Raw genomic sequence first — 27,500 nt, 5'->3', positions numbered from 1 at the left:
ATTTATACAGGTTTTCGGTGTTTGTTTTATTTAAATGCAGGAAAACATGATCTGGGAAGTACAGTGTTTGCTTTGCATTTATGTTAAAGTGCATCTATGGTCAAAATGTAAAATCTTATATTAATTTTCAGTATATCAATTATTTATAGCTTGCTCATATAAATCTGAACTATCCTTAAAGCGGAGCTCCACCCAAAAGGGTAAGTTCTGCTTTAAGCCTTTGTCCCCCACTCCCCACCTTTGGGGAGTGGAGGGGGGGTGAATTTGACAGGTACCTGCTCCCACGTAGGCGATCGGAAGTGGAAGGCGATCGGAAGTGGAAGTCGTCCTCCCCCTCCTCCCTTCCCTCCCCGTAGTCTTCTGGGACATGTGACAGGTCCCAGAAGACTACGGAGCCATTCAAAAAACGCAGCGCTACTCACACATTCGAAGTCGGCACCCGGCTGTGAAGCCGCAAGCTGTCACAGCCGGGTGCCCACACTGAAGATGCCAGGGAGAGAAGACGGCTGGTGAAACCAGCCGTGGTGAGGACACCGCGGGACCGAAAGACAGGTAAGTGTCTGTATTTTAAAAGTCAGCAGCTACAGTTTTTGTAGCTGCTGACTTTTTTTTTTGTTCTCAGGTGGAACTCCGCTTTAAATTTGTAAACCTAATTTGTGAAGATCCCCACTCATTTCCTTCTTTGATTTCCGTAACTTGTAGTCACTATGTCCTGTGATAGGCACTGCTGTGTCACACACATCACAGAGCCTGCCTTCTGAACTACAGAGGTGCTGAGAGGAGGCGGAGCCAGTACAGGAATCACTGCTTGAAGGCAGCAAGGTACCATGGGATTTGTAGTGTTTACAAATTGAAAGTAAACGACAGAGGAGAAGCTGCAAATCATGGCGAGAAACCAGGAAGTTGCGGAAAGACGGACAGCATTCACAACATGAAAGAAGATTTATCAAGTAATCTTATATTGAACGGTCAGAATTAACTGTTGTTTGTATTGGTATTACAATGCTGATATTATAAAATGAAAGTGTACGCTATGACCATAGATCTCCTTTAAATTCTTCATGCCGGCCAAACGCAAATGTGCGGCCTCCCGGCGTCTGGGCTTGGACGCCTAACGGCCGCACATTTGCGTTCCATTAAAAAGAACATATGTGCTGAGAGTGCGCGCGCACTCCCTGCACAAATGTCCGGTACTCACGGAAAGGTCACGATCTCCTCTTTCGATCGGGACTTTCCCGATCACGTGACACATTACTCTAAACCCCGCCTCCTGGTTTCTGAAACTCTTAAAGGGGCAAGAGGTGCCAGCGTGAAGTGGTTAAACACACACGTGAAAAATGCTGTAAATTAAGAATGCTTTCAGAAATAGTAATGTCATAGTTTATTTAATCAATTAACAAAACAAGAATTAAATGAACAGAAGAGAAATCCAAATCAAATCAATATTTGGTGTGACCACCCTCTGCCTTCAAAACAGCATCAATTCTTCTAGGTACACTAAGTTACTGGTCACGCCGCTGCGATTTTAGCATGATTTCACATACGATTTCTGAAGTCTTTATTGCTACTTGTGAAGATTTTAACGATTTCTTGCAATTTGCAGTTCGATTTCCATTATATTCTATGTATGTGAAATCGCAACAAAACTGCAGAGAAAGTAATGCAAGAACTACTGCTGCAGCAAATGGCACGTTAAGACACTGACATTCACATTCATTAGATGCGATATCAATTCCGAAATCGCACTTGCATTTTTTGAAGGAACTTGGCAGGTAGGTTGTTCCAAACATGTTGGAGAACTAAGCACAGATCTTCTGTGGATGTAGGCTGCCTCAAATCCTTCTGTCTCTTCATGTAATCTCAGACAGACTGCATGATGGTGAGATCAGGGCTCTGTGGGGGCCAAACCATCACTTCCAGGACTCCTTGTTCTACTTTCCACTGAAGATAGTTCATAGTGACATTGGCTGTGTGTGTAAGTGTACCTAGAAGAATTGATGCTGTTTTGAGGGCAAATGGTGGTCACACCAAATATTGATTTGATTTGGATTTCTCTTCTGTTCATTTACTTTCCATTTTGATAAAAATAAAAAGCCTTCTTCCTTTACAGCATTTTTTCACACCTGCCTAAGACTTTCGCACAGTGCTGTATATGTCAGTATAAATGGGAGTAGGTGTTCCATACAAACTAGAGAGGAAATAAAAATAATCATACAAATAAAACATCCAGAACTGAACAGCAGCTCAGACTCACTGGGTAAGGCGAGGAGGGAGATGTACGTCTTCAGTTTCTCAAACGCTGCCGTCATTCTCTTCATGTCTCTGTGGAGTTCCAGATTGCGCCCCTGTAACGGTGCTGTGCAAAGTGGTGACGCCGACTCCTCCTCCAGACTGTGATTAGGAGAATCAAGAGACAGGAATAACATTTCTATTAGAGGTCCCAACAGTCAACTTCACCAAAATAATCCTTCGTTTTTTTTAACCATAGTGTCCTTAAATACTACACAGAGCAAATTAACCACTTGCCCTCCAGAGGATTTCCCCCCCTTCCTGACAAGGCGCTGCGTTACTTTGACAATTGCGCAGTCATGCAACTTTGTACATAAATTAAATGTGTCCTTTTTTTTCCACAAATAGAGCTTTCTTTCGGTGGTATTTGATCATCTGTGCGCTTTTCTTTTGAGCTATAAACAAAAAAAGACCAAAAATATATATATATATATATATATATATATATATATATATATATATATATATATAATTGTATTTTGACTTTTTGCTATAAAACACGTTCAGTAAAAAAAATTTTACAAATTAAATTTCATCATAAATTTAGGCCAAAATGTATTCTGCTCCATGTCTTTGCTAAAAAAAAAAAAAATCCCAATACGTGTAAATGAATTGGTTTACGTGAAAGTTCTAGCATTTACAAATGGCAGTATATATACTGGGATTTTTTATTTCTTTATTTTACTAGTAATGGTGGCAATTAGCGACGTATTGCGGGACTGTGGTGGGCATTCTGGCACTGGGAGGAACTGACTAACTGCAACTGACATCCCCAGTGACACTAATACAGTGATCAGTGCTAATAAAAAGCACTGACACTGTACTGACGGCACTGGGCAGGAAGGGGTTAATATCTGGGGCGATCAAAGGGTTAACAGTGTGCTGTGTGTGTTTTACTATGTAGACAAGCTGCTTTGTATTGTTGTGCTGTGCAGAGCAATACAAAGCAGCCTGTTCATGCTGACAGGGGGGAGATCTGTGTTGTTTACATACAGACCTCTCCCCTGTCAGCTCCGCCGACGATCACAAAGTCCCTGCCAAGAATCGGCAGCCGGGACCCAGTGATTGACATGCCAAGGAGCCAATAGTGGCGCGGGTAGGAAGAGTGCACGCCCCCTACCTGAAAAAGCAAAAACACCTATATATGTGTGATTTTGTGCATCCCTGCCACCCTGTAGCAGTACTTTTGCTATAGGGCGGTCGGGAAGCAGTTAACCTCCTCGGCGGTATGATTCTTTCCAGTTTTTTGTGCTGAAAGCGGTACATTTTTTTGCATGGAAATGTGTAGTTTTTTATTGTAGGCTGTAATATTTAGAAATAATTCACTGAAATCTGTCTGAACAAGAGTCTAGTAAACATTCCGGATATGATAAAACTTGAAACACGAAATCATAAATTATAATTTAATAAATAATCATAAAAAATAATAATATAATAGTAATACATTTAATTCAATAATATATTCAAACCAAAAACACTGAAATTTGAAATACAGAGGCAAATTCGCACATCGCTGAGCAAAGTCGCAAAATCGTTTTCAGTGTCTGATGACGAATTTCCCCCACGAATCATTATCACTCAATTCTGCAAGTGGTTCTGATTTACTATCGCTGTTCTAAAACCGCTTATGACGTAAAGGGACACTTTTTGGACGCCATGGACTTTTCTAAGTTTCCAGGCAGAAAGAACATTCAAAATGCAGGCAGGTCACAGGACAAAGCAGTAGGGACAAAATATATGTGAAATGCATTGAAACAGCAATGACAGCAAAAATGACATTTTTTAAAAATTTCAAATTTTCCGCCGGTTCCGGCGCCCGTACGTCCCGACGTCACAGGGACCGGAACACAGAAGCCAGATGCCGGAATCGGCTGGAGGAGATGGCCGGGGACGCTGCAGGGGACACATCGCAGGTGCGAAGGACAAGGTAAGTGCTGCAGGGACTCCCTGAACAACGCCGTATGGTAAGCCCGAGTGTAGCTCGAGGTTACCGCTCTTGGTATTGAAATTTTACCCCGAACTACACTCGGGAATACCGCTAAGGAGGTTAATATCATTGCACAGCAGGGTAGGGTGTTGCACTGTTGTGCAGTTACATGCAGTGCCATCCGTTGCACTGCGGAAAAATGCAGACATGCTTTTTTCAATACAAGGCACCCTCTGATTGAACAAGGTGGGGGGAGCAGTTATGTCATGATCTCCACCTTATCTAATCAGAGAATGACTTGTACTACTCCAAAGACATGCTGGTAGGTTAATTGGCTCCTGTCTAAATTGTCCCTAATATGTGTATGTATGAATGTGAGTTAGGGACCTTAGATTGTACACCCCTTAAGGTTAGGGACTGATGTGAATGTATAATATACAGCAGGTACAAAGTACTGAACACGTCATTATTTTTCTTGGTAAATGTCTAAAGGTGCTATTGACATGAAATTTTCACCACATGTTGGTAACAACCCATGCAATCCATACATACAAAGAAACCAAAACAAATACGTTCAGAAATTAAAGTTGTTTGTAATAAAGTGGAATGACAGGGGAAAAAGTATTGAATGAAGAAAGGGAGGTGCGAAAAGACATGGAAAGCCAAGACAACAGCTGAAATCTATCAGTAATTAGAAAGCAATCCTAAATTGGAAATATCCTATGAGCCACTATAAATATTTGTTCTAGAATAAGTTCGCTAGCACCTAGCTATATTCTCATTAAATATACAAACATTAGCAAAAAAAAAGTGAAAAGTAGTGCCGCGCCCTTATGTAAAAACCGTGAATAAATAAATAAAATCAATTTATAGTAAATAATATTCAATGATCAATAAATAATTTACCCTTAATTACTCCTGATAAAAAAAAATATAAAAAAATATACAACTCATTAATATACATCCATAAATAAAAAAAAAAAAAAAAAAAGATAAATAAATAATCTAAAAAATAATTGGATGAAAATAAATAAATAAATAAATTTAGAAAGAATAATTCATAAATGTCCAATAGAATTGAAAGAATAATTAAATGAATAAATAAATTTAGAAAGAATTCATAAATGTCCAATAGAATTGATAATCCCTTCATATATCAAATCCCATCTAAGTGGGACTATATACTGCAAATGGACTGTTCACATGATTTCCAAAATGACACCTCTCAAGATGAAATGAGTTACTTGGTGTTCTATTAGTAGAAGACTGAATGTTTTTCCTCTTTTGCTCCTACTGTTCTGCCGTAAATAAATCCTGGACTAGATCTTCCCTCCAAGAGTTGCTGTTTATTTTCTCCCTGTTGCTCAGCGTATTGCCAGAAAAAAACAAGAAAGGAATAGTGCCTTATCCTTGATAAGCATAGAGATTTATTAGTGCCAATTGCGCACTTACTAGATAAAAGCCAACAAAGCGCTTTTGATATAAAAACTGTATCCAGCCTGAGCGGCGTGTGGGCTCACACTGCCTATACCCGCCGTGATTGAAGCAATCATATCCCCCGGACGAAGCCACGTGACCCTGTGGCGCAACGCGTTGGGGAGGGGCACCGACGTCACCACGTACCCAGACTCCGATGCACGGCGAGTATAGGCAGTGTTTTATTGGTGACATGTTCAATACCTATATTACCCGCTGTATATGTAACCTTGCTTGGCACTGCCACCATTAACAGGAATACAAGACATTCATTGACTGGGCGAGGAGGAGATCTCAGCATCACCACCTTGTCCAATTAAAGAAAGCCTTTAGGCCCTGTGAACAGTGGCAATGCTGAGTGAGCGGCTTCCCCTCTATACAATAACCACAGGGGGAACACTGCTGCCATTCACGGGAGTACAAGACATTCTGTGATTGGAGGACATTGAGATATCATCACTGCCCCCTCCTCTCCACCTCATCCAATCAGCGAAAGCTTTGTATTGAGAAAAACACAAGCTGTTCTTTGAATGGCAGCAGTGCTGAGCAAGCAACCCCCTGAGGTCAGTGTACAGAGGAACAAGGTCGAGCTTGTGACATCACCACACCTCATCAAGCAAGCGCTCTCTGTGGTCAGTGTGCAGAAGGGAAGAGTTGGATATAGGGACATCACAACCACTCCTCTCCACCTTATCTGATCAAAGAATGCCTTGTATTGAAAACAAAATAAGGCATTCTATGAATGGTGGCTGTACCCAGCAAGTACCCCCTGTGGTCATTGTGCAGAAGGGACAAAGTGGAGATAGTGACATCACTGCCCCTCTCCACCTCATCCAATCAGCGAATGCCTTGTATTGGAGAAAAAAAAAGGCATTCTATGAATGGTGGCTGTACACAGCAAGCACCCCCTGTGGTCACTGTGCAAGAGGGACAAAGTGAAGATAGTGACATCACTGCCCCTCCTCTCCACCTCATCCAATCAGAAAACACCATGTATTGATTAAAAAAAGGCATTCTATGAATGGTGGCTGTACACAGCAAGCACCCCCTGTGATCATTGTTCAGAAGGGACAAAGTGGAGATCATGATATCACTTCCCCTCCTCTCTACCTCATCCAATCAGAAAACACCATGTATTGATAAAAAAAATATATGTACACAAGGCATTATATGAATGGTGGCTGTCCTGACTGAGCACCCCCAGTGGACAGTGAGCAGAAGGACAGCCTCTCAGCACGGTACCTGGAAGACTGCAGCCATCATCGTAGTAGCACTGACTACTACAGGGATTGTCAGCCTCCCCAGCAGCCCCCAGGTATGAGATATACATACTCTCATTGTGCCAAGCTGAAACAATGTAAGCATGCAACGCAGATCATGCCTGGAGTTCAGCCTCAAAAATAAAATCCTAGCGTACACCATGTTTTTATGCGCGGTGTCTAATATATCTCATTCTCCAGCTGTCACTGCCTTCTCATCCTTCATTTTGATCTACTGCCACCATTTTGTACAGCGAAGGTTGCCAGTGGGCCTGTGCGGCTGGGGAATTTGTTCAATGTCAGATGCATCCAGAGCGCAGCGTTATTATTCAAAGACTGCTGTCAGAGGACAGATACCAGCAGCTCCGGCCTTTGAAACAGACTCTGGTTCCTTCTCAGTCAAAGCAACGCGGCTTGGCAAAGAGGTGTTGTGTGAACCCATTGGGAATAACTATAATTACACTCCGAGCTGCGGGCAAAACTCTCTCCCCGGGCCGAGGATATTCACAGCTCCCGATATTACAGCTGCAGCCAGATATTCTACTAATGACACCAAAGCAGGTTAAATATGAACGCCGTTACAGATTCACGTCTGAGAACGCCAACCGCAGCAACAGCGAGGATTAAATAATGGCATAAGAAGGTTGATTGACCTGCATCAGGGTTTTCGGCTGTTACCGACTCTAAGGGGTCCGTTTATAACACGGTGAGTGGTATGGTGGCTTTAAAAAAAAAAAAAAAAAACCTGACATTAATGTAGCACAGCGGCGCGCTTTACAAATCTGCCCTCTGCTTGCATCGGGACTCCAAAGCAATTGAAGTCCTATTAGCCTCCCTGGCGGTATTCCCGAGTGTAGCTCGGGGTAAAGTTTCAGTACCACAAGCGGTAACCCCGAGCTACACTCGGGCTTACCATGCGGCGCTGCTCCGCAATCCCTCGATCACTTACCTTGTCCTGCGCTCCTGCGATGTCCCTCCTGCAGTGTCCCCTGTAATGTCCTCCGGCCGATGCCGACATTTGTCATCTGGGTTCCGTCCCCTGTGACGTCGGGACGTACGGGGGACGGAACGGCAGGAAATTTGAAAATGACAAAAAGTGACATTCACTAAAATCACTAAAATCACATAGTAAAACATTACTGTATCAAACCATTTCACATACATTTTGTCCCGAGTGCTTTGTCTTGTGCCCTGCCTGCATATTTACTGTTCTTTCTCCATGGCGTCCAAAAAGCGTCCCTTTAGGTCAAAAGCGGTTTTAGATCAGCTAGAGAACAGCGATAGTAAATCAGAACCACTTCCAGAATTGAGTGATAATGATTCGTGGGGGAAATCCGTCAGACACTGAAAACGATTTTGCGACCTTGCTCAGTGATGTGCGAACTTGGGGGGCTGTTGCACACAGAAGATTTTTTTTACCTTCATGTATAGAATGCATGAATGTAAAAAACCTTGAGCCTTTACAACCACTTTAATGGCACCCCCATGCATTGGGTGCATAAAACTGCAAGACACTGCGACATAGTCCTGGCCCTGTGCAGCTGCCCTATGGATGTATTTTGGAAAGAAGTCCGAGGACCTTTTCCTACATTTCCCACAGGTACAGCAGCCCATTCAAATGAATAGAATGCTGTGCCTGCACAAAATGTGTCACGCAGGAAACGTGAAGATGTGAACATAGCCTTAAGGTGAAGGTCCCCTTTAAACAGTACTACTGCCTACAAATGACAATAGGAGGATTGAAGTAGAATTGATGGGACTATAGGCAAGATAGCATCTTTGCAACAGGCACAGAGAAGCTGCCCAATTTGGAACCCCCATATTGGTATTACCCTTCCCAACCAGATGCCAACTGCCTAAAAATCAGGGTGGATAAAAATCAATGATTTTTAAAAAAAAAAAAATTAAAAAAAAAAAAAAAAAAAAAATTTTAATTTAAATCGGATTTTTTTATTTAAATCAGATTTTTTTAAATAAAATGCTTTTTAAGGAAAATATATTACCATCCAAAGGTTATTCCATCATGAAATAAAGATTAGTTTTTTAATTATGTAGAATAAGGCTGTATATGTTTAATTTTTTTGGTAAATAAATTCCATGAATCCATTCACAATGTCATGCTCTTCCAGAGGTTTTTGTAAGATTATTGGGCAGTTTCTCTGCCTACAAGATATTATCACAGATGATTGGTTTACTTTTGCAGTTCTCAAAACTGAATTTGACTCAGCGGAGATCACATGCCTCTTCTTCACAGCAAAAATGTTATAACATGAACAGAGTTAAGAAAAAGACCTTCATCCTAACTTCTACAAACCTATGAATACAGAATCAACCCCTTCAGTGATAAGTTTCAAGAAGTTCAGTGAATAGAATAGAAACAATATTTTTCTGATTGTTTGGAGTGGAATAGATCTGCACAAGAAGAAAGTGAAACTAATGCAGGCCATAGATGGGTCGAAAATCGGCCGATTTTTCGGCCGAAAATAAAATCGGCCGATTTTCGGATCGTTAGTGGGCTATTTGTTCGGCCGTTTTTTGGTATTTTGGCCGTTTTTTTTTTTTTCGGTAAAGTTGGAAAAAAATCGCCCGATTTTGCCGATCGGCCGATTTTCGCGGCAATAATGGGCAAATCGGCCGATTTTTTACCGATAAAAAATCTGCGCATGAGCAGTGACCTGCAAGAGGAAGACAAAAAGAAAAAGAAGAAAAAGAAGAAGAAGAAGAGGATGAAGATGATGAAGAGGAAGAAGAAGTAGAAGAGGAAGAAGAAGAGGATAATAATGATGAAGAGGAAGTAGAAGAAGAAGAAGTAGAAGAAGAGGATGATGATGATGAAGAGGAAGAAGAAGTAGAAGAAGAAGAGGATGATGATGATGATGATGAAGAGGAAGTAGAAGTAGAAGAAGTAGAAGAGGATGATGAAGAGGAATAAGAAGTAGAAGAAAAAGATGATGAAGAGGAAGAAGAAGTAGAAGAAGAAGAGGATGATGATGATGAGGAAGAAGTAGAAGAAGTAGAAGAAGAGGATGATGATGATGAGGAAGAAGTAGAAGAAGAGGATGATGATGATGAGGAAGAAGTAGAAGAGGATGATGATGAAGAGGAAGAAGTAGAAGAAGTAGAAGAGGAGGATGATGATGATGAAGAGGAAGAAGAAGAAGAGGATGATGATGATGAAGAGGAAGAAGAAATAGAAGAAGAAGAAGAAGAGGAGGATGATGATGATGACGAGGAAGAAGAAGTAGAAGAAGAAGAAGAAGGATGATGATGATGAAGAGGAAGAAGAAGAAGAAGAGGATGATTATGATGATGAAGAGGAAGGAGTAGAAGAAGAAGAGGATGATGATGACGAAGAGGAAGAAGAAGAGGATGATGACGACGAAGAGGAAGAAGAAGAGGATGATGACGACGAAGAAGAAGAAGAGGATGATGATGATGAAAAGAAGAAGAGGATGATGATGATGAAGAAGAAGAAGAGGATGATGATGATGCAGGAGAAGAAGAAGAAGGATGAAAAATTAGAGGAATTCCAGTACGGCAAAAAGTTCCTTGACATTTACAGCGGTTGCAACATTGTATCTATTTGTTTCCGAATAAAAAAATCTGTATCCTAAATGGAAACAAATAGATACATTGTTGCAACCTCTGTAAATGTCAAGGAACTGTCAAAGAAATAGCGGAGCTCTCTGCAGGGACACTTGGCTGTAGACAGGATGAAAATCGACCGATTTTTTTTACCATTGATGGTAACGTCGGCCGCTTGAACGACCGATTTTTCGTTTTTTAAAAGAAAAATCTGCCGTCTTTCTCCCCGTCGAGGAAGGAGCTGACAGTCTAAGTTTCTTAAAATATATATATTTTGTTTAGACAAATTAGTTACCAAACATGGATGTTTGTTTAAGCAAATCACATATGCTGGAATGTTATTGTTTCAGTTGAATAAATCTATTTAAATTATTATTATTAAGGTAATGATTATTTTTCTCCTTCCTAAATACAACAGAAAAGTTGTCCAAATATGAATGATTAACCTATTAAACTGGGGATAAAAAAACTAATATGAAAAGTTGTTATTCTAAAAATCTTCATCTACTTGCATATTAAAGTTATACCAGCAAGAATTAGTCTTTATGTAGAAAACTAGGAATTAAATCAAGCCTTACTGACTAGTGATTTAAATCGTGATTTAAATCAGTTTGATTTAAATCAAATCCACCCTGCTAAAAATGTATTCTCCCTTGTCAAAGGCCAGGAAGTGAATGGCTTTGATAAATATTGCTTTCTTCTTGGAATTATTCAGGATCATAAGGGTTGTAGTTGGGCCCCCTGGACATTAATCCAGCCCTGGGCTCCTACTTTAGTTGCCTTTGTGGGTGATCCGTGACTATATTGGTGATGCCCATGCAGCATTATCCTCCCCCTTTAAGTCCATGAAATGACCCGCCCTTATAACCTGTCATCTTAGATAACAGTCATTCCCATCGCAGGCCTGATTTTACCTCTGGGGTGGCATATGGCGAGTCAGCATAAAGAAAGAAAGTTTTTAATGTAATTAGAGAAGGAGAGAAGAAACAAGCTTTAAAAACATATGAAGCATATATAAGCAAGTTAAACTGTACATCTATATATTCTTTCAGAGCTTCAATAATCAGTATGTGCATGACTATTGTCTGGAGTGGAATACATTATAATCTGCATACCTTTTTAATTGATACGGGAGAATTTTTTGCAGAAAAGACACATAGGATGTAAAGTGCTCAGAAAAATTTTGCAGCCTCACCGCAGTTTCCTGGGGATGAAAATTGGAATAAGACATTAAAAGGGACAGATTTATTCACAGATGGAGGAAGAAGGAGATAATGAGATAGAAAATATTACCAGGACGGTAATGGTGCCCTCGGTGATGCTTTCAAATAACAGGAGCATTCCTTCCTCCAGAGGACGCACGTAAGAGGCATTTTCGTGGAGATAGTGCGAGAACTGCGTGATGGAAGGCAGCCAGTTAGAGGATCCAAAGTGGGCCACTTATATGTTACATCAAGCTTAGTGGATACATCACTGTCAATTAAATGTCTCTTTTTTTTCCCTGATATACTACAAAAATCAAATTGAAATCACATAGCATGCTAATCCTTCAAAGGAATAAAGTTTTCAAACAGGAGTATTTGTGTTATCTCAAGTCTGTACAACAGAGTGCAATAATTACCTATTCTTCAAAATGAGATGCACTGTAACATGTAAAGGGATTATTGATGAAGACTCCACAATCCCTGAGCCCTGAGAAACCCAACATGCGGAAATGGAGACTGTTGGCAAACACTGCCATCCGCTGGTCAAATATAGGCATAACTAGACACTCAAATCTGCAATAAGACATCTCTGAGCTAAAAAGCTGCATATACACCGATCAGCAATAACTTTATGACCACTGAGAGGTAAAGTGAAGATCAAGGATTATCTCGCTACAACGGCATCTGAAAGTGGGTGGGATATATGAGGCAGTAAGTGAACAAGTTGTCCCTGAAGCTGTGTTGAAAGCAAAAAAAAAAAATGGCCATTGCAGTTTGTGGTGTATGGGGCGCAGACTGGTCAGGGTGCCCATGCTGATCCGAGTCCACAGCCAAAATTGCCTACAATGGGCACATGAGCATCAGAACTGGACCACGGAGCAATGGAAGAAGGTGGCGTGGTCTAGGAATCACATTTTCATTGCATGACAGGGTGCATGTGCCACTTACCTGGGGAAGAGATGGCACCAGGATGAAGTGTGAGAAGAAGCTGTAATGCTTTGGGTAATGTTCTGCTGGGAAACCTTGGGTCCTGCCATTCATGTGAATGTTACTTTGACACATACCACATTGTTGGTGACTAAGTACACCCCATCATGGTAATGGTATTCCCTGATGGTAGTGGCCTCTTTCAGCAAGATAATGTGACCTGTCATACCAAAAATGGTTCAAGAATGGTTTGAGGAACACAAGTTCGAGATGTTGACTTGTCCTCCAAATTCTCCACATTTCAATCCAATCTAGCATCTGTGGGATGTGCTGGAAAAACAAGTCCGATCCATGGAGGCCCCACCTCACAACTTACTTGACTTAAAGGATCTGCTACTGATGGCTTGGTGCCAGATACCATCACATACCTTCAGAGGCCTAGTGGCATCCATGTCTTGATGGGTCAGGGCTGTTTTGGTGGAAAAAGGGGGACCTACTCAATATAAGGTGAGTGGTCATAAAGTTATGGTTGATTGGTGTATGTATTCTAAATATCTTGGGATCAGAGACAGTAGATGAATCAGGTACCCAAAGAAAAAAAGCATCATGTGAAGATATCTCTATGTAGCTACAAACCCAACGATTTGGCGAAGGTTAGGTGATGATGTCCATGCATGGCCAAAAACATACCTGCCGTGTTTGTTTTTCGGCACACTGCATGGAAACACATGCTTTATTATTAGGTGAGCATTGGGGATGCCACTGAAAGTCAATGCACAATATCTATACACTACCTGTTGTAAGTGCATGAATCAGAATTAACGTGCATGCAAAGCTGTGAGGCCTCCCTACCAATATCTGCTACTAATCAAAGTTCTAGCAATTGGAACTAAAATCATAAGAATCACATGGACTTAATGCAAATGCGTTCCTGTTCATCCATTTAAAGTAGAACTATAGGCAAAACCTTTATTTTTTTTATTTTGGAAAGAGGGTTATAACCTCCCCTCAGTTTATTTTTTTGTCATCTGTGAACCATTGGGGAGATTTCCCTTCACTTCCCGTCCCATAGCCCAAAAGGAAGTGAACGGAAATCCCTGCAAATTAAGGGAATTCCTTGGAGACCCCCAGGTCACAAGAACTAGTGTCCCCATTGGAGGATTTCCTCTCCGATACTCTTCTAGGTACAACCCAAAATTTGGGGGGGTTTTTCCCTTTTGATAAAAATGGAAAACAGGACAATCAGAGAGGGTGAATCTTCCTATCAGGGACATAGACAGCAATAAAAACTGACAGGTGCTCTAATCTATCCAAAACTAAAAAACATTTTTGCCTTTAGTTATACTTTAAGATAATTTCTATGAAGAATATATTGCTTGTAGTTTAAAAAAATATGTTTTGTCAAGTCTTACAAGAACTGTATGTCCATGTGCAGCATATGCATAAATAAGCTGCTGCTACTGAACCCTTTCATGTGATCTAAAGCCTTGGCAGCCTAAATCGCATGGGTGTCTATGACTACATGGAGCACTGTGGGTATTCCACATCAGTAGAGACTGCGGAGGTCTATTGTTCTCAAACAGTCCCTGCCTCGTAGACTTGGAGGGGTTAAAAAAAGGATACGCTGTCAAGCAAGAATCAGAGCCTCCATAAAGTATGTACACCCCAAATGCATCTATAATAAAAAAATAAAAAAAAAAACTATCCCATTAAAAGTTTTTGCATAGTAGGACTGCCTGAATGTGTACATTATCAATATGAACATATTAACTGTGAGGGCCAATTCACATTGACTTATTATTTTATTTATTTCAGGTACTTATATAGCGCTGTGAATTTGCACAGCACTTTACATATATATTGTACATTCACATCAGTCCCTAACCCTCAAGGGGTGTACAATCTAAGGTCCCTAACTCACATTCATACATACACATACTAGGGACAATTTAGACAGGAGCCAATTAACTTACCAGCATGTCTTTGGAGTGTGGGAGGAAACCAGAGCACCCGGAGGAAACCCACGCAAGCACAGGGAGAACATGCAAACTCCATGCAGGAGGCGCCATGGTCAGGAATTGAACCCATGACCCATTTACTGCAAGGCAGACGTGCTAACCACTAAGCCACTGTGCCGCCCTTGTGCTAAAATGCATGTACATTTCCATCCATTTTAGTCGCGTTTTAACGTGTGCTGGTGTCTGTTGACACACATTTTGACGTCCGTCGACGTTTACATTTTGAATTTTAGCCCAACGCAATGCAACATTATGGTGAGGATAGAACATATTGGAAATTGCTTTTCAGATGTTCTTCCATTGATCTGCATTTTACAGCTTCACTAAAACTGGCCCTAAATCAAAAGAAAAAAAAAAGTGCAATCCCACAACCATTTGATGTTTATGACTGACTGCAATAAAAAAAAATATAAAAAAAACTAAAAATTAAAAATTCATCTTTTCACAAAAAAAGAAAAAGGTGAACCAACTCAATCCCCTCCTTCAGATTGTAAGCTCCGAGGAGCAGGGCCCTCCTAACCCTCTTGTATTGAACTGTATTGTTGCTGTATTGTCTCCCGTTATAATGTAAAGCGCTGAGCAAACTGTTGGCACTATATAAATCCTGTATAATAATAATATATAAATCCTGTATAATAATAATAATATAAATCCTGTATAATAATAATAATATAAATCCTGTATAATAATAATAATATAAATCCTGTATAATAATAATAATAAACACCCTGACCACCTCTGTGCACCACACTGCACATTGAGGCTGTGATGCCCCCGGCTGCCGGTGTTTCAGCTCAGTAAGTATCCAACAAAATGCTCACAATGATAACCGCATCTGAGGCTATTTCTTCCCGTAAGATATTCCAGAAAAAATAACCGCTTTTCATTGGTCAGTGCAGTCATGTGAACAGAGAGCACTTGTCATTGCAAGCAATATGATGGATACTCACTCCATGGCTGTGTATTGTGGTGTACGGTGCACAGACCACTACACCAACACCACGGAGCATCATGGCTGCCATGTGTGGCAGGGTTGAGAGGGGTGACAAATATATTTAGAGTTCATTCAACTTTTCATCAAATGGTGGAGTTATCCTTCAATAAAGCAGCATTAGAGTGTGCAGAGAAGTTGCTTTTTATATTATAATGCGGGTGAAATTGGACTTTTCATAAAGCTGAACATTTTCATGGTCCGGCAATTTGCCACAAAATGCCTGGAATTGCTGATTGTATGAATGTAGCCTCAGCATTGTCCACATTAATCTTTAAAGGGGACCTGTCACTATAAAAATAGGAGAGCTACCACTGCTGGTTTGTTTTTGAGACTGCAGGAATGTGACATTTCATCATCATCGAATTAATTCTTATCAAGTCACTGATCTTTAACCACTTCCAGACCGGACACTTTTACCCCCTTCCTGACCAGGGCAATTTTCAGCTTTCAGCGCTATCACAATTTGAATGACAATTGCGCGGTCATGCAACACTGTACCCAAATTAATTTTTTACCATTTTTTTGAGACAGATAAAGCTTTATTTTGGTGGTATTTATTCACCACTTTATTTTTTTTGCTATGTAAATGAAAAAGTTCAAAATTTTGAAAAAATGTTTTTTTTTATAACATTTTGCAAATAAATAATATTTCATCATAAATCTTGGCCAAAATTTATTCTGTTATCTCTTTAGTAAGAAAAAAAATCCAAATTAGTTTATAACCAAAAATTATAATTTTTAAACATTTTTGTTTACATTTTTATTTTATTTTTTTTTTTACATACTGTCACCCTAGCAGTACAGTGTCACCATGGTGACACTGTACTACTTGTGGGGGGTGAAGATTTTTTTTTTTTTTTTTTTTTACACGGATTGCTTTTACACCCATATAGGATGTAAAAGCAATCATTTCTCTTTCTCTCTGTCTGCATTCTTGCACTCATTGAGAAGTACTGAGTGAGCTGTGATTGGTCACAGCTTGTCACATGGTACAAGGCTGTTGTGAATAGCCTTGTACCATGTGACCTCTGTGATCATTCACAGATTTCACACGTAGTAAGCAATGATGTCACAAGTGACATCTTGCTTACTACTCTGCATGTGATCACTGATTGGCCAATCAGCGATCACATGATTGGGACCTCGCACAGAGGTCCCGTCTGACGATCAGTGTTTCACTGTGTCCGGAGGACACAGCGGGCACCGGATCGCGGTGCTGCGCGCTCCCAGGGAGCACACACAAGCAGGGTGCGGGGAGGCCGTTTATAAACGGCCACCCGACCCTGCACTGCCACCGTCCGGCCGTTTATATGCAACGGCCGGTCAGGAAGTGGTTAAAGGAGATGCATGCCATTCCCCTTGCTATCCCATCCAATAGTTACTGTACATAGAGGCAATTTCGTGCTCCCAATCTCATTTCACAGCTCTTCAACACACAATCTTCCATGAAAAAATTGACATCATCCTTCCCTTTTGGATTTACGGAAACCATTATTTCTATGGCTGAAGTCACCCAAAAGAAAAAAATATGAATTCCAGCCAAATGCAGAAAGGAGGGATGATAGAAAGGTACACTGAAATGTAAAATTGATGTTTAGGCAGAGTTTCACAGCTGCTATCTTGGGATTCCTAGAGAGATGTGACAGGAGATATGAGCTTACAACAGACTCTTTGCTCAGGTACTATGGACGGGGTAACAAGAGGAATGGTATGGGTCACGAAAACAGGAATGCAAACAGTACTATTAAAAATCTTGACCTGCATACTTGGTAAGGGCAGATCACATCCTTCACAGATACTGGAACTCAGACACTTTCCCCTCCATCCTCCCTGAGTAGTGTAAAGCTGAACTCCAAGCTAAACCTATTTTTTTGACATGTGTACTATAAAAATAAATCCACATTAATAAAATGTGTCCCACGTGTGTAGGCTGCAGGGGGTTACGAACTCTGATTTTCACTCTCATCTGAACAGTGCAGTCAGAACTGAATGTATGATGCTAAGAGTAAGGCTATGTTTTTAGACGTGTGGCTGTAATTGCAGCACCGCCAAAAAGCAATCCACGGTGGATCGCTTTTCAGAGGCAATTGACAGACGGTGATAAGACCACATGTCCCATCCTTACTGCCTGTTTTAACCTTGTAAATGCTGCATTATTGCACATGGTTGCAGGGCAGAGGCAGAGCGGCCCCATTCGCTTGACCTGATCATTGACGGAGGTGAAACTGCCTGCCGAAAACAACGGCGGGATAACAATGGCTCAATTGCCTGATTTTTCAACCAAGTCCAACTGAACCCTTACAGTTTCAGCTGGAGCACTCAAATAACCACTCGTACTCCAGCTTCATCTTGAATTGTGTTCACTGAATGCCAGGTGCACTGTGATTGGAGGAGAGGGACAGCATAATTTTCATCCACTCTCTCCTCCAATCACAGAGCACCTTGCAGCCACTGAGAAGAATGCAAGACATTTACTGAATGGAGGAGCTGGAGAGGGAGTAACCCACTGTGATCTATGTACTTCAGCTACTCCAGCCAGACCTATAACTCTTCGCACCGGATGTTCAGGGCCAACTGCACTGTACAAGAGTGAGCGCAAGTTCCGAGTTATACATAATGATGCAGCCTAGACACATAGGGCATGCTTCATTAATGTGGTTTATTGTTAACAGAAAAAGACTTGCTCACTATCGCGGGCACCACACCTAGCACTGTTAAGGTGAAATATATTCCTTTTTTTGTTCTTGGGTTAGATGATCTTTTTCTTGCATTAGGGTAATCAGGAGTTACAGATATTATGTTATGTCCTCAATAATCGGAACTACAAGAAAATGACCGTGGCGGCTCTATACTGTAGACCAACCAATTAACATCAAGATCCCCTTATAAATACCATTTAGGAACACCATGATGCTATCCTGAGGAAGCCACATGGGCGTGGCGTAACGCGTAGATGCGGCGTGGTGAAGCACGTCCGGTGAGCGCCATCTTAGTACACCAGAATGCATCCAGTACACCCATGTATAGTGGTGTTAAAAGCCTGTTATTATCTGCTTAAATGTGAGTTGAAACAATAAATATGCAGTGTTGCACTATGGAGGATCTTTGTTTTATCATTGTATGATTCCAACATGATGTGCATATATGGGTATATACACTGCTACCTGTGTATGGAAGAGTAGCTGAAATTGAAGGAGAGACCAGTGGGGGTTGTGGAACCTACCTTACCTGGAGATTGCACGCAGGATCCTGAGCGATCCAAAAGACGCTTTGGCCCCTGTGGGTCGCAGCGGGAAGGTGAGCGGCCATGCCTGCTATTTAGGATTATCACTCACCACTTGCACCAGCACAGGAGCACGCTTGGAAAAGTCATTATTGTGTGTTTTTTTCCCACGTATGATTATGTCGGTTCATTATGGACATTGGCAAACATTTGTGGTTTAACAACTGATACGGGTCATTACACTGATCACTTATATGTGGTAGCATATATCCCTGTATAGGGATTCACTGTTTTTCATTTCTTCACTTATTTTTTGAATGGGCTGATCCCCTGGTGGGGGATAGGTATAATCACTTGTGTAGGTTCACCATTGAACCTCTTATTTTGGACAGCTAACCACTTGTAAGTCACCTAATAGATCCGGTCAGATCTAACACAGAAAACGGGATCTACTTTATTTATATATGTTGTTGTATGTTTACAGGTAATGGGTGTTTCTCACATCCACATAATAGATATTAACATATAGCGCTACATCATCATTATTTTGACTACCAATCATGAGTTAAACATCTCCATATTCAAAGTCATAAAAACATGCTTGGGTTCCTTTACCTTTTGATTTAATGGCGAGATGACATCGATGGAGGAGTCTATAGGAAAGATCTGGACTCTCTGTTCTGTGTATGTATGAAAGTTCAGGAGAGCAGTGACTAGATCCTGGACAAAGGCCAGAGCCTGACCAGCTAATTCCCGAGCCTTCAGCTGGAAAAAGAATTTGAGGACTCATCAATTCATTCTATTCACCAGCAGAGGAAAGACAGACAACATTCAATTGAATTCATAGACTATCTGCAATGTACAAGTAATCGCTGCACTACATCATAGATCCTCCTAATGTTCATTATCTGGAGACAGAATTGCTTAAAGTTGACCTGTTAAAAGAAAAATCTAATAGCTGCTTGTGCAGTAATATTGCATAAACTTTTTTTTTTTCTTTTTAAGAGTCCTATGGGCCTCTTTAGATATCTGATGCTGAAATGAACACTTAGCAGACATCACCAAGCACGAGCTATAGTACAGGGATATAGTCTCGAATACAAAAAATATATATATATAGCAAAGCTGGCTCTGACTCAGCAGTGGGCCATTTCACCTCTGCAGAGAGACAACTGCTTCCACAGAGACAGCAAGAGTCCTTCTGTGCCAAATGCTGGCAGCTGACAGGCTTCTCTACTCAGGTTAAGACTCGTTTATTGTTGGTGCACTTGAAATGTATTTAGCAGATTTAAATATGAACTCCAAGAAGAAATGTTTTGAGTACAGTATCTCCCAGAAGTGAGTCCACCCCTCACATTTTTGTAAATATTTGATTCTTTTCATGTGACAACACTGAAGAAATGACACTTTGCTACAATGTGACGTAGTGAGTGTACAGCTTGTATAACATGTAAATTTGCTGTCCCCTCAAAATAACTCAACACACAGCCATTAATGTCTAAACCGCTGGCAACAAAAGTGAGTCCACCCCTAAGTGACAAGGTCCAAATTGGGCCCAATTAGCCATTTCCCCTCCCCGATGTCATGTGACTCGTTAGTGTTACAAGGTCTCAGGTGTGAATGGGGAGCAGGTGTGTTACATTTGGTGTTATCGTTCTCACTCTCTCATACTGGTCACTGGAAGTTCAACATGGCACCTCATGGCAAAGAACTCTCTGAGGAACTGAAAAAAAAAAAAGAACTGTTGCTCTACATAAAGATGGCCTAGGCTATAAGAAGATTTCCAAGACCCTGAAACTGAGCTGCAGTGTGGTGGCCAAGACCATACAGCGGTTTAACAGGACAGGTTTCACTCAGAACAGGCCTCGCCATGGTCGACCAAAGAAGTTGAGTGCACGTGCTCAGCATCATATCCAGAGGTTGTCCTTGGGAAATAGATGCATGATTGCTGCCGGCACTGATGCAGAAGTTGAAGGGGGGGGGGTCAGCCTGTCAATGCTCAGACCATATGCCACACACTGTATCAAATTGTTCTGCATGGTTGTCATCCCAGAAGGAAGCCTCTTCTAAAGATGATGCACAAGAAAGCCTGCAAACAGTTTGCTGTAGACAAGCAGACTAAGGACATGGATTACTGGACAATGTCCTGTGGTCTGATGACACCAAGATAAACGGATTTGGTTCAGATGGTGTCAAGCGTGTGTGGCGGCAACCAGGTGAGGAGTACAAAGACAAGTGTGTCTTGCCTACAGTCAAGCATGGTGGTGGGAGTGTCATGGTCTGGGGCTGCATGAGTGCTGCCAGCACTGGGGAGCTACAGTTCATTGAGGGAACCATGACAGTACTGTGACATACTGAAGCAGAGCATGATCCCCTCCCTTCTGAGACTGGGCCGTTGGGCAGTATTCCAACATAACGACCCCAAACACACCTCCAAGACTACCACTGCCTTGCTAAAGCAGCTGAGGGTAAAGGTGATGGACCAGCCAAGCATGTCTCCAGACCTAAACCCTATTGAGCATCTGTGGGGCATCCTCAAACAGAAGGTGGAGGAGCGCAAGGTCTCTAACATCCACCAGCTCTGTGATGTTGCCATGGAGGAGTGGAAGAGGACTCCAGTGGCAACCTGTGAAGCTCTGGTGAACTCCATACCCAAGAGGGTTAAGGCAGTGCTGCAAAATAATGGCGGCCACAGAAAATATTGACACTTTGGGCCCAATTTGCACATTTTCACTTAGGGGTGGACTCACTTTTGTTGCCAGCAGTTTAGACATTAATGACTGTGTGTTGAGTTATTTTGAGGGGACAGCAAATTTACATGTTATACAAGCTGTACACTCACTACGTCACATTGTAGCAAAGTGTTATTTCTTCAGTGTTGTCACATGAAAAGAATAAAATATTTACAAAAATGTGAGGGGTTTATGCACTTCTGTGAGATACTGTATATACACACACGTTCCCCTTATATCCTGTTTATATGACCGGTGGCTGCTGTGCCCTCTCTCCCCCTGGCCACCGATCTTGTACAATCCCCACTGTAGTTCTAGTAAAGCGAGCGGTGAATACATCACTGTTCGCTGCAGTGGGTGGATCTAAGAGTCTCAGTCTCCCGGTCTGATCTGCCCGCTGTGCAGCATACGACAGGCCAGGAGTCTGATCCATCTCATTCACGCCCACAGTCCCGCCCATTCAGACTGTAGTTGTTAGTAATGTGAGCAGTAATGTGATTGGTCAACACTCTGGGTGTGAATGAGATGGATCAGACTCCCGGTCTGGCCATCTATGCTGCACAATGGGAAACTCACATCGGGAGTATGATCCGCATCTTGACTGGATTTGATTGACAGCAATCTCACGAGTCCAATGAGGAGTAAGAGAGAGCAGCACCACTGTTCTTGGGCACAGCGCTGGATCAAGATCTGGTATGTATTGGGGGGGGGGGATGGGAAGAAGCTGACAATAGAAGGTTTTTTTTACAACCACTTTAACACTCAGAGTGGCATTTAGTTGAAAATACAAAATTTGAAAACAGAAAGGTATTTTGTTTTCCAGAAGAGGCATACTAGGTCTTTTCTTCAATGACACATTCTTACCATTTTCCTTGCATACGGTTTACATTGTATGCTGAGCTGCTCATGTGCATCTCAGTGTACAGACTCTGCATCTGCTGGATTGAATCAACTCCCATGGCCATATGCAGGAGTTAGATCACCCAAGCCTGGCCAATAAAGATGGCCTGAGATCCTGAACCTGGAAGAATCTAACAAGAAGATGTCTGTGCTAGTGAGGGAGCTCACAGACATTGAATCGGCTGAGGGGAGTAAAACACCTTCCTGTTAAGAAAAGGACTACTTACCTTTTACTTTCAGAGATAAGCTTGCTAAACAGTATATTATTCATTCAAACACAATTCAGGGTGTTGGATGTCTGGCCTCCCGCAGTGCACTGGGGTTGCTCCTATGTGCCCCTTCATTACTGTGTCATGTAGTGATAGAGCAGCCAGGATGTGGAACCTCAACACATGTCAGGGGACCAATCATCCGACAGGTATTAGTTGTAGAAACTGGTAGAGCGACAGGAATTAATCCTTTGGCATTTAAAAAAATGGTTATTCAGTGATAGGATCACTTTAATGAGAAACTATCCAGAAAAAACAAAGAAAAACTGCTGTGTGTATAAAGTGAAGACACCTAGGGGAATATTTACAAAAAACGCAAAACCAGGCGCAGCTCTGCATAGAAACCAATCAGCTTCCAGGTTTTATTGTCAAAGTTTAATTGAACAAGCTGAACTTAGATGCTGATTGGCTACCATGTAGAGTTGCACCAGATTCTGAATGAACTAGTTTTAATAAATCTACCCTCTAGAGGTGCCCACAGATACCTGCATCAGCTTCACAAAGCCTTTAGATGCCTCTGACAGGCGGGCCATTCTGATGGACAAAGTGTCAACACTCCCAGGTAGTAAGAAAATAGCAAGGAAGAGGAGACCACACACAGGAACAAAAATTCAAATCCAAGCACGTATGGGAAGCAAGACTATCGTTTTCCTAAAGGTTTAGGCCACTTCCAAATGGAACCCAAATATACCCCCAGCCTTTACTTTGATACCCGTCATCTAACTGCCTGCTTCAGAAAAACACAAAGTTCTTGCTGAGCCTTTACTCCCTCAAAGTTGACAGTAGTACACATAGGCTGGAGCATGTACTGGGCTGATGTCAGGGAATGGCCATAGAACATAACAGCCTGTCATGGCATAGAAGCAGAGGTGAGGACTGGGAGGTTACTGTTCTCTATGGTCATTCCTTGTCCTCAGCCTGGTCCATGTTCCAGGTTCCAAGGATGGGGAGAAGGTTGAGCCACCCATCTTTTCTTTCTTCCTTTAATGTCAAATACAAGAGAATGTAAGATGGTAACTCTGAATCAGTTATATATAAAAAAAAAAAAAAAACTACACAAACCTGATGTCTTCTGTTATGCAATGGTACATTCAAGGCATTGAAATCACTAGTTCCTAAAGCAGAGACAGAAATGATATGTGTACAGTTAAATATATCAGTGGCCAAAAATAAAATGTCTTAAAATGCTTCAAGAAAAGTTAGCAAGCATTCTACAAGATAGGATCTGAAAAGATTTGGAATCCTTGGGTATGAGATTTACCCCCGGCACACATCTATGCGGCCGTGCGGGCCGCGTTTTGCACGGGCATGTGAGCCCATTCATTTGGATGGACTCCCGTGCCCATGACATACAATGAAAGAAGTCCCTGCACTTCTTTTGAAAATGCAGCCCACACGGGAACCTTGGTTCCCAGTACAGTTGCGTTTTCCAGTGCGGGCGGCGAGCCATTAGAATGAATGGCACCCACCCGCGTGCCCGCATGTCTCTGTGCGGGTGGTGCGGCTGCACGGATTTTCGTGCGGATCTGCAGCGGCACCACCCGCACAAATGTGAACCTAGGGTGAGGCTAGATTCACACCAGTGATTAGGGCCAGTGCAAATAGTAGTGGTAGGAATCAGAGATTCCTGTTGTGGCTCAGCAGGTATGTGCGGCTGCTGGCTCCATTCACTAAAAGGACAGGTCACCGGCGGCCGTAGGTATTCGTGTCACTCTTCACAAACAGAGATTACCTGTGGTGATCGCTGCTGGACACACTTTGTTAGCATCCAGCAGCAATCAGCTCAGGTAAAATAACTGTGGCCGCAGTCGACCTATCATTATAATGAGGGGGGCTGACAAACGCACCTAACCGCTGAGAGCCGCAGTAGGGACTGCCGCTACAATTCACAGCGACCCTAAATACTGATGCAAATGTAGCCACACAATCACTTGTGTAGGATCAGGAACAGGGTACAGCGGAGGTAGACCAGGATCTTGTCCAAAGGGAGCAATTTCCTTTCTTCTCTTTCCCTTTTTTCTTTTATCATTTATATCCCTCTCTCTACCAAAACCCCTCTATTACCAACCACTGTTTCTGTTCCTAATGTTGTGATTTATTCAAAACAGATATTTAGTGGACGTTGGCAAGTGGTACTCTGGGTTAGGACCTCTGACTCTAGAAGGCTGAAACGCAGTTCTGTCATCCCCCTGCCCTGACTGCTTGTGTAACGCGCAGCGCCGCATTGGTCCGCAGCCCTATCACATGCTTTGTAATTGCGATCTGTTGAATTGTTTACATTTTGCAAATACTTTTAATTTATGATGCATTGTTCAACAAGGATCATTTACAGTAATTACATTGTCTGTAAAACCTTTACTATATAACATAATAAAAAGTTATCAAAACAAGAATATGTCCACAATTTTCACAGAAACACACACAAGAGAAGTGAGATAAGTGGTGCAGACGATGATCAATCTTTTAATAGCAGACTAGATGTAAAACATACACTGGACATACAGGGGAGAGTTACTAAAACTGGAGCACTCAGAACCTGGTGCAGCTGTGAAGGGTAGCCAATCAGGGGCGGACTGACCATTTGGAAACTCGAGCAATGCCCGAGGGCCCGGGGTCAGTAGAGGGCCCCATGAGATGCCCCTGCTACCTTTTTCATAGGCTTTTTTGAGTTTGGGCAAGGACACAGGGGCCCCATGATCCCCTATTGCCCGGGGACCCCATGAGTTGTCAGTCCGCGCCCCTGTAGCCAATCATCTTCTAACTTCAGTCTTAAGTCTAGGTTCACACCTATGCAGGTTGCGTTTGATGCGTTTCTAGACGTTTTGCGGTTTTGTTTTGTTTTTTCGTTTTTTTTTTCTTATTGCTAGGCAGATTTTAACAAAAAAAACGCATCAAAAACACAATACATGCTTTTCTGCAGCGTTTCCATTGAAGTCTATAGAACCAAAAATGCAACGTTTTGCATTCAAAAAAGTCCCTGACCCTTTCCAAAAAACTTACCGGGTGAAAATTCAGAGATGTGAACCTGTCCCATAGAAAATAATATTAAATGGACTGTACCGAGTTTCTGCAAAACGCTGAGGAAAACGCTTAGGTGTGAACCTGGGGTAAAGCAGAGTTCCGGGCAAAAACATTTTTGTACCATGGAGTGGGCTGTGCCGGCACTGCATGGGCTGATCATTTGTGTCTTGTGATAAGAGCAAAGATATACTTCCCTAATTCGCCGGTCTCCCAAATGCAAGACTGGTCCCTGTCGCTTCGGCTTCCCTGCGCCCTAGTGGTCTTGTTAATGGACTGTTCCAGACCGGCTCCAGGCATTAGGATAGCAGGACCGCTGGACATGGGGGAGCACCGTTTTTGGGGAATTCAAAAGGACAGCGCAAGTATAGTTTTTTGGGAGCCCCCTGGAAAAAACGAGCAGTTAAGCCATGCAGTGCTGGCACAGCCCCACTGCATGGGACCTAAAAAAAAAAAAAATGACATAAGTTCTGTTTTAACTTATGCTTTGACAATAAAGCTACTGGCTTCTGAACAAAGCTGCACCAGATTTTGCACACTCCAATTTTTAGTAAATCTCCCCCACAATGCCCAATCTTGTACACCCAAATCAATAATCAGTTGAGGACTAGGATTGAGCTCAGCTATATATGGATCATAGTCCCAACCGACCAGGAAATTGTCACCTATACTAAGCCAACCATCAAATAGTGTGTATACGTGTGGCTGTGGGGTAAGGAATGCCTTGGCCACTTAGGATTGGCCCAGTACAGTGACAACTTTAAATGAGCTTTTGATTCCATTCACCAACCGATATTTTTGTCCACAAAACAAAAACAAAAAATGTAAACATATCATCCATAATTAATTAGTTTTCTGCACTTTTGCAGCATGATTCCAAAAATTTTTTAATTGAAATCGAACAAGTGGGAAACCTCAAAGAATGAAGGTATTGGAAGAAAAAAAAAAAAAAAAACAAAAAAAAAAAAAAACACACAACAGCATCTGAAGAGATCTTTAACCACCTCCCATCCGGCCATTGTATATCAACGGCCGGACGGCGGCAGTGCAGGGTCGGGTGGCCGTTTATAAATGGCCTCCCCACACCCTGCTTGTGCACGCTCCCTGGGAGCGTGCAGCACCGCAATCCGGTGGCCGCTGTGTCCTCCGGACACAGTGGAACACCGATCATCGGATGGAACCTCTGTGCGAGGTCCCGATCATGTGATCACTGATTGGCCAATCAGTGATCACATGCAGAGTAGTAAGCAAGATGTCACTTGTGACATCATTGCTTACGTGTGAAATCTGTGAATGATCACAGAGGTCACATAGAACAAGGCTATTCACAACAGCCTTGTACCATGTGACAAGCTGCGACCAATCACAGCTCACTCAGTAGTTCTCAATGGCTGCAAGAATAGAGCTAGAGAGAAGGAGAAATGATTGCTTTTACAGCCTTTATGAGTGTAAAAGCAATCAGTGTAAAAAAATAAATAAATCTTCATCACCACCATGGTGACACTGTACTGCTAGGGTGACAGTATGTAAAAAAAAAAGGATATAAAAAAAAAAAAAGTAAAAAAAAAAAAAGTTTCAAAATTATAATTTTAGTTATAAACTAATTTGGGTTATTTGTTTTTTTACTAAAAAGATAACAGAATAAATTTTGGCCAAGATTTATGATGAAATACTATTT

The 27,500-nt window shown here is 41.9% G+C and overlaps 1 protein-coding gene across 1 annotated transcript in view; it reads right to left on the bottom strand.

The window, feature by feature from the left end:
- The window catches only part of PPP1R21 (protein phosphatase 1 regulatory subunit 21), a 147,549-nt gene that overhangs the window by 54,902 nt on the left and 65,147 nt on the right, over positions 1–27,500 (bottom strand). Inside the window, exons 8-12 of the mRNA XM_089676436.1 lie at positions 23,867–23,919; positions 19,519–19,668; positions 11,830–11,931; positions 11,652–11,740; positions 2,255–2,391 (exon numbers count right to left, since the gene is read on the bottom strand). Of these exons, the coding sequence (XP_089532562.1) occupies positions 2,255–2,391; positions 11,652–11,740; positions 11,830–11,931; positions 19,519–19,668; positions 23,867–23,919 (531 nt within the window). The remainder of the gene's footprint in view (positions 1–2,254; positions 2,392–11,651; positions 11,741–11,829; positions 11,932–19,518; positions 19,669–23,866; positions 23,920–27,500) is intronic.

This window comes from Staurois parvus, unplaced genomic scaffold, assembly GCF_062004578.1.
Source record: "Staurois parvus isolate SC_StPar_1 unplaced genomic scaffold, SC_StPar_1.0 ptg000169l, whole genome shotgun sequence".
In the NCBI taxonomy this organism is placed as follows: domain Eukaryota; kingdom Metazoa; phylum Chordata; class Amphibia; order Anura; family Ranidae; genus Staurois; species Staurois parvus.
The sequence above is the reverse complement of the archived record's forward strand: the minus strand, read 5'-3'. Positions and strand labels throughout refer to the sequence as shown.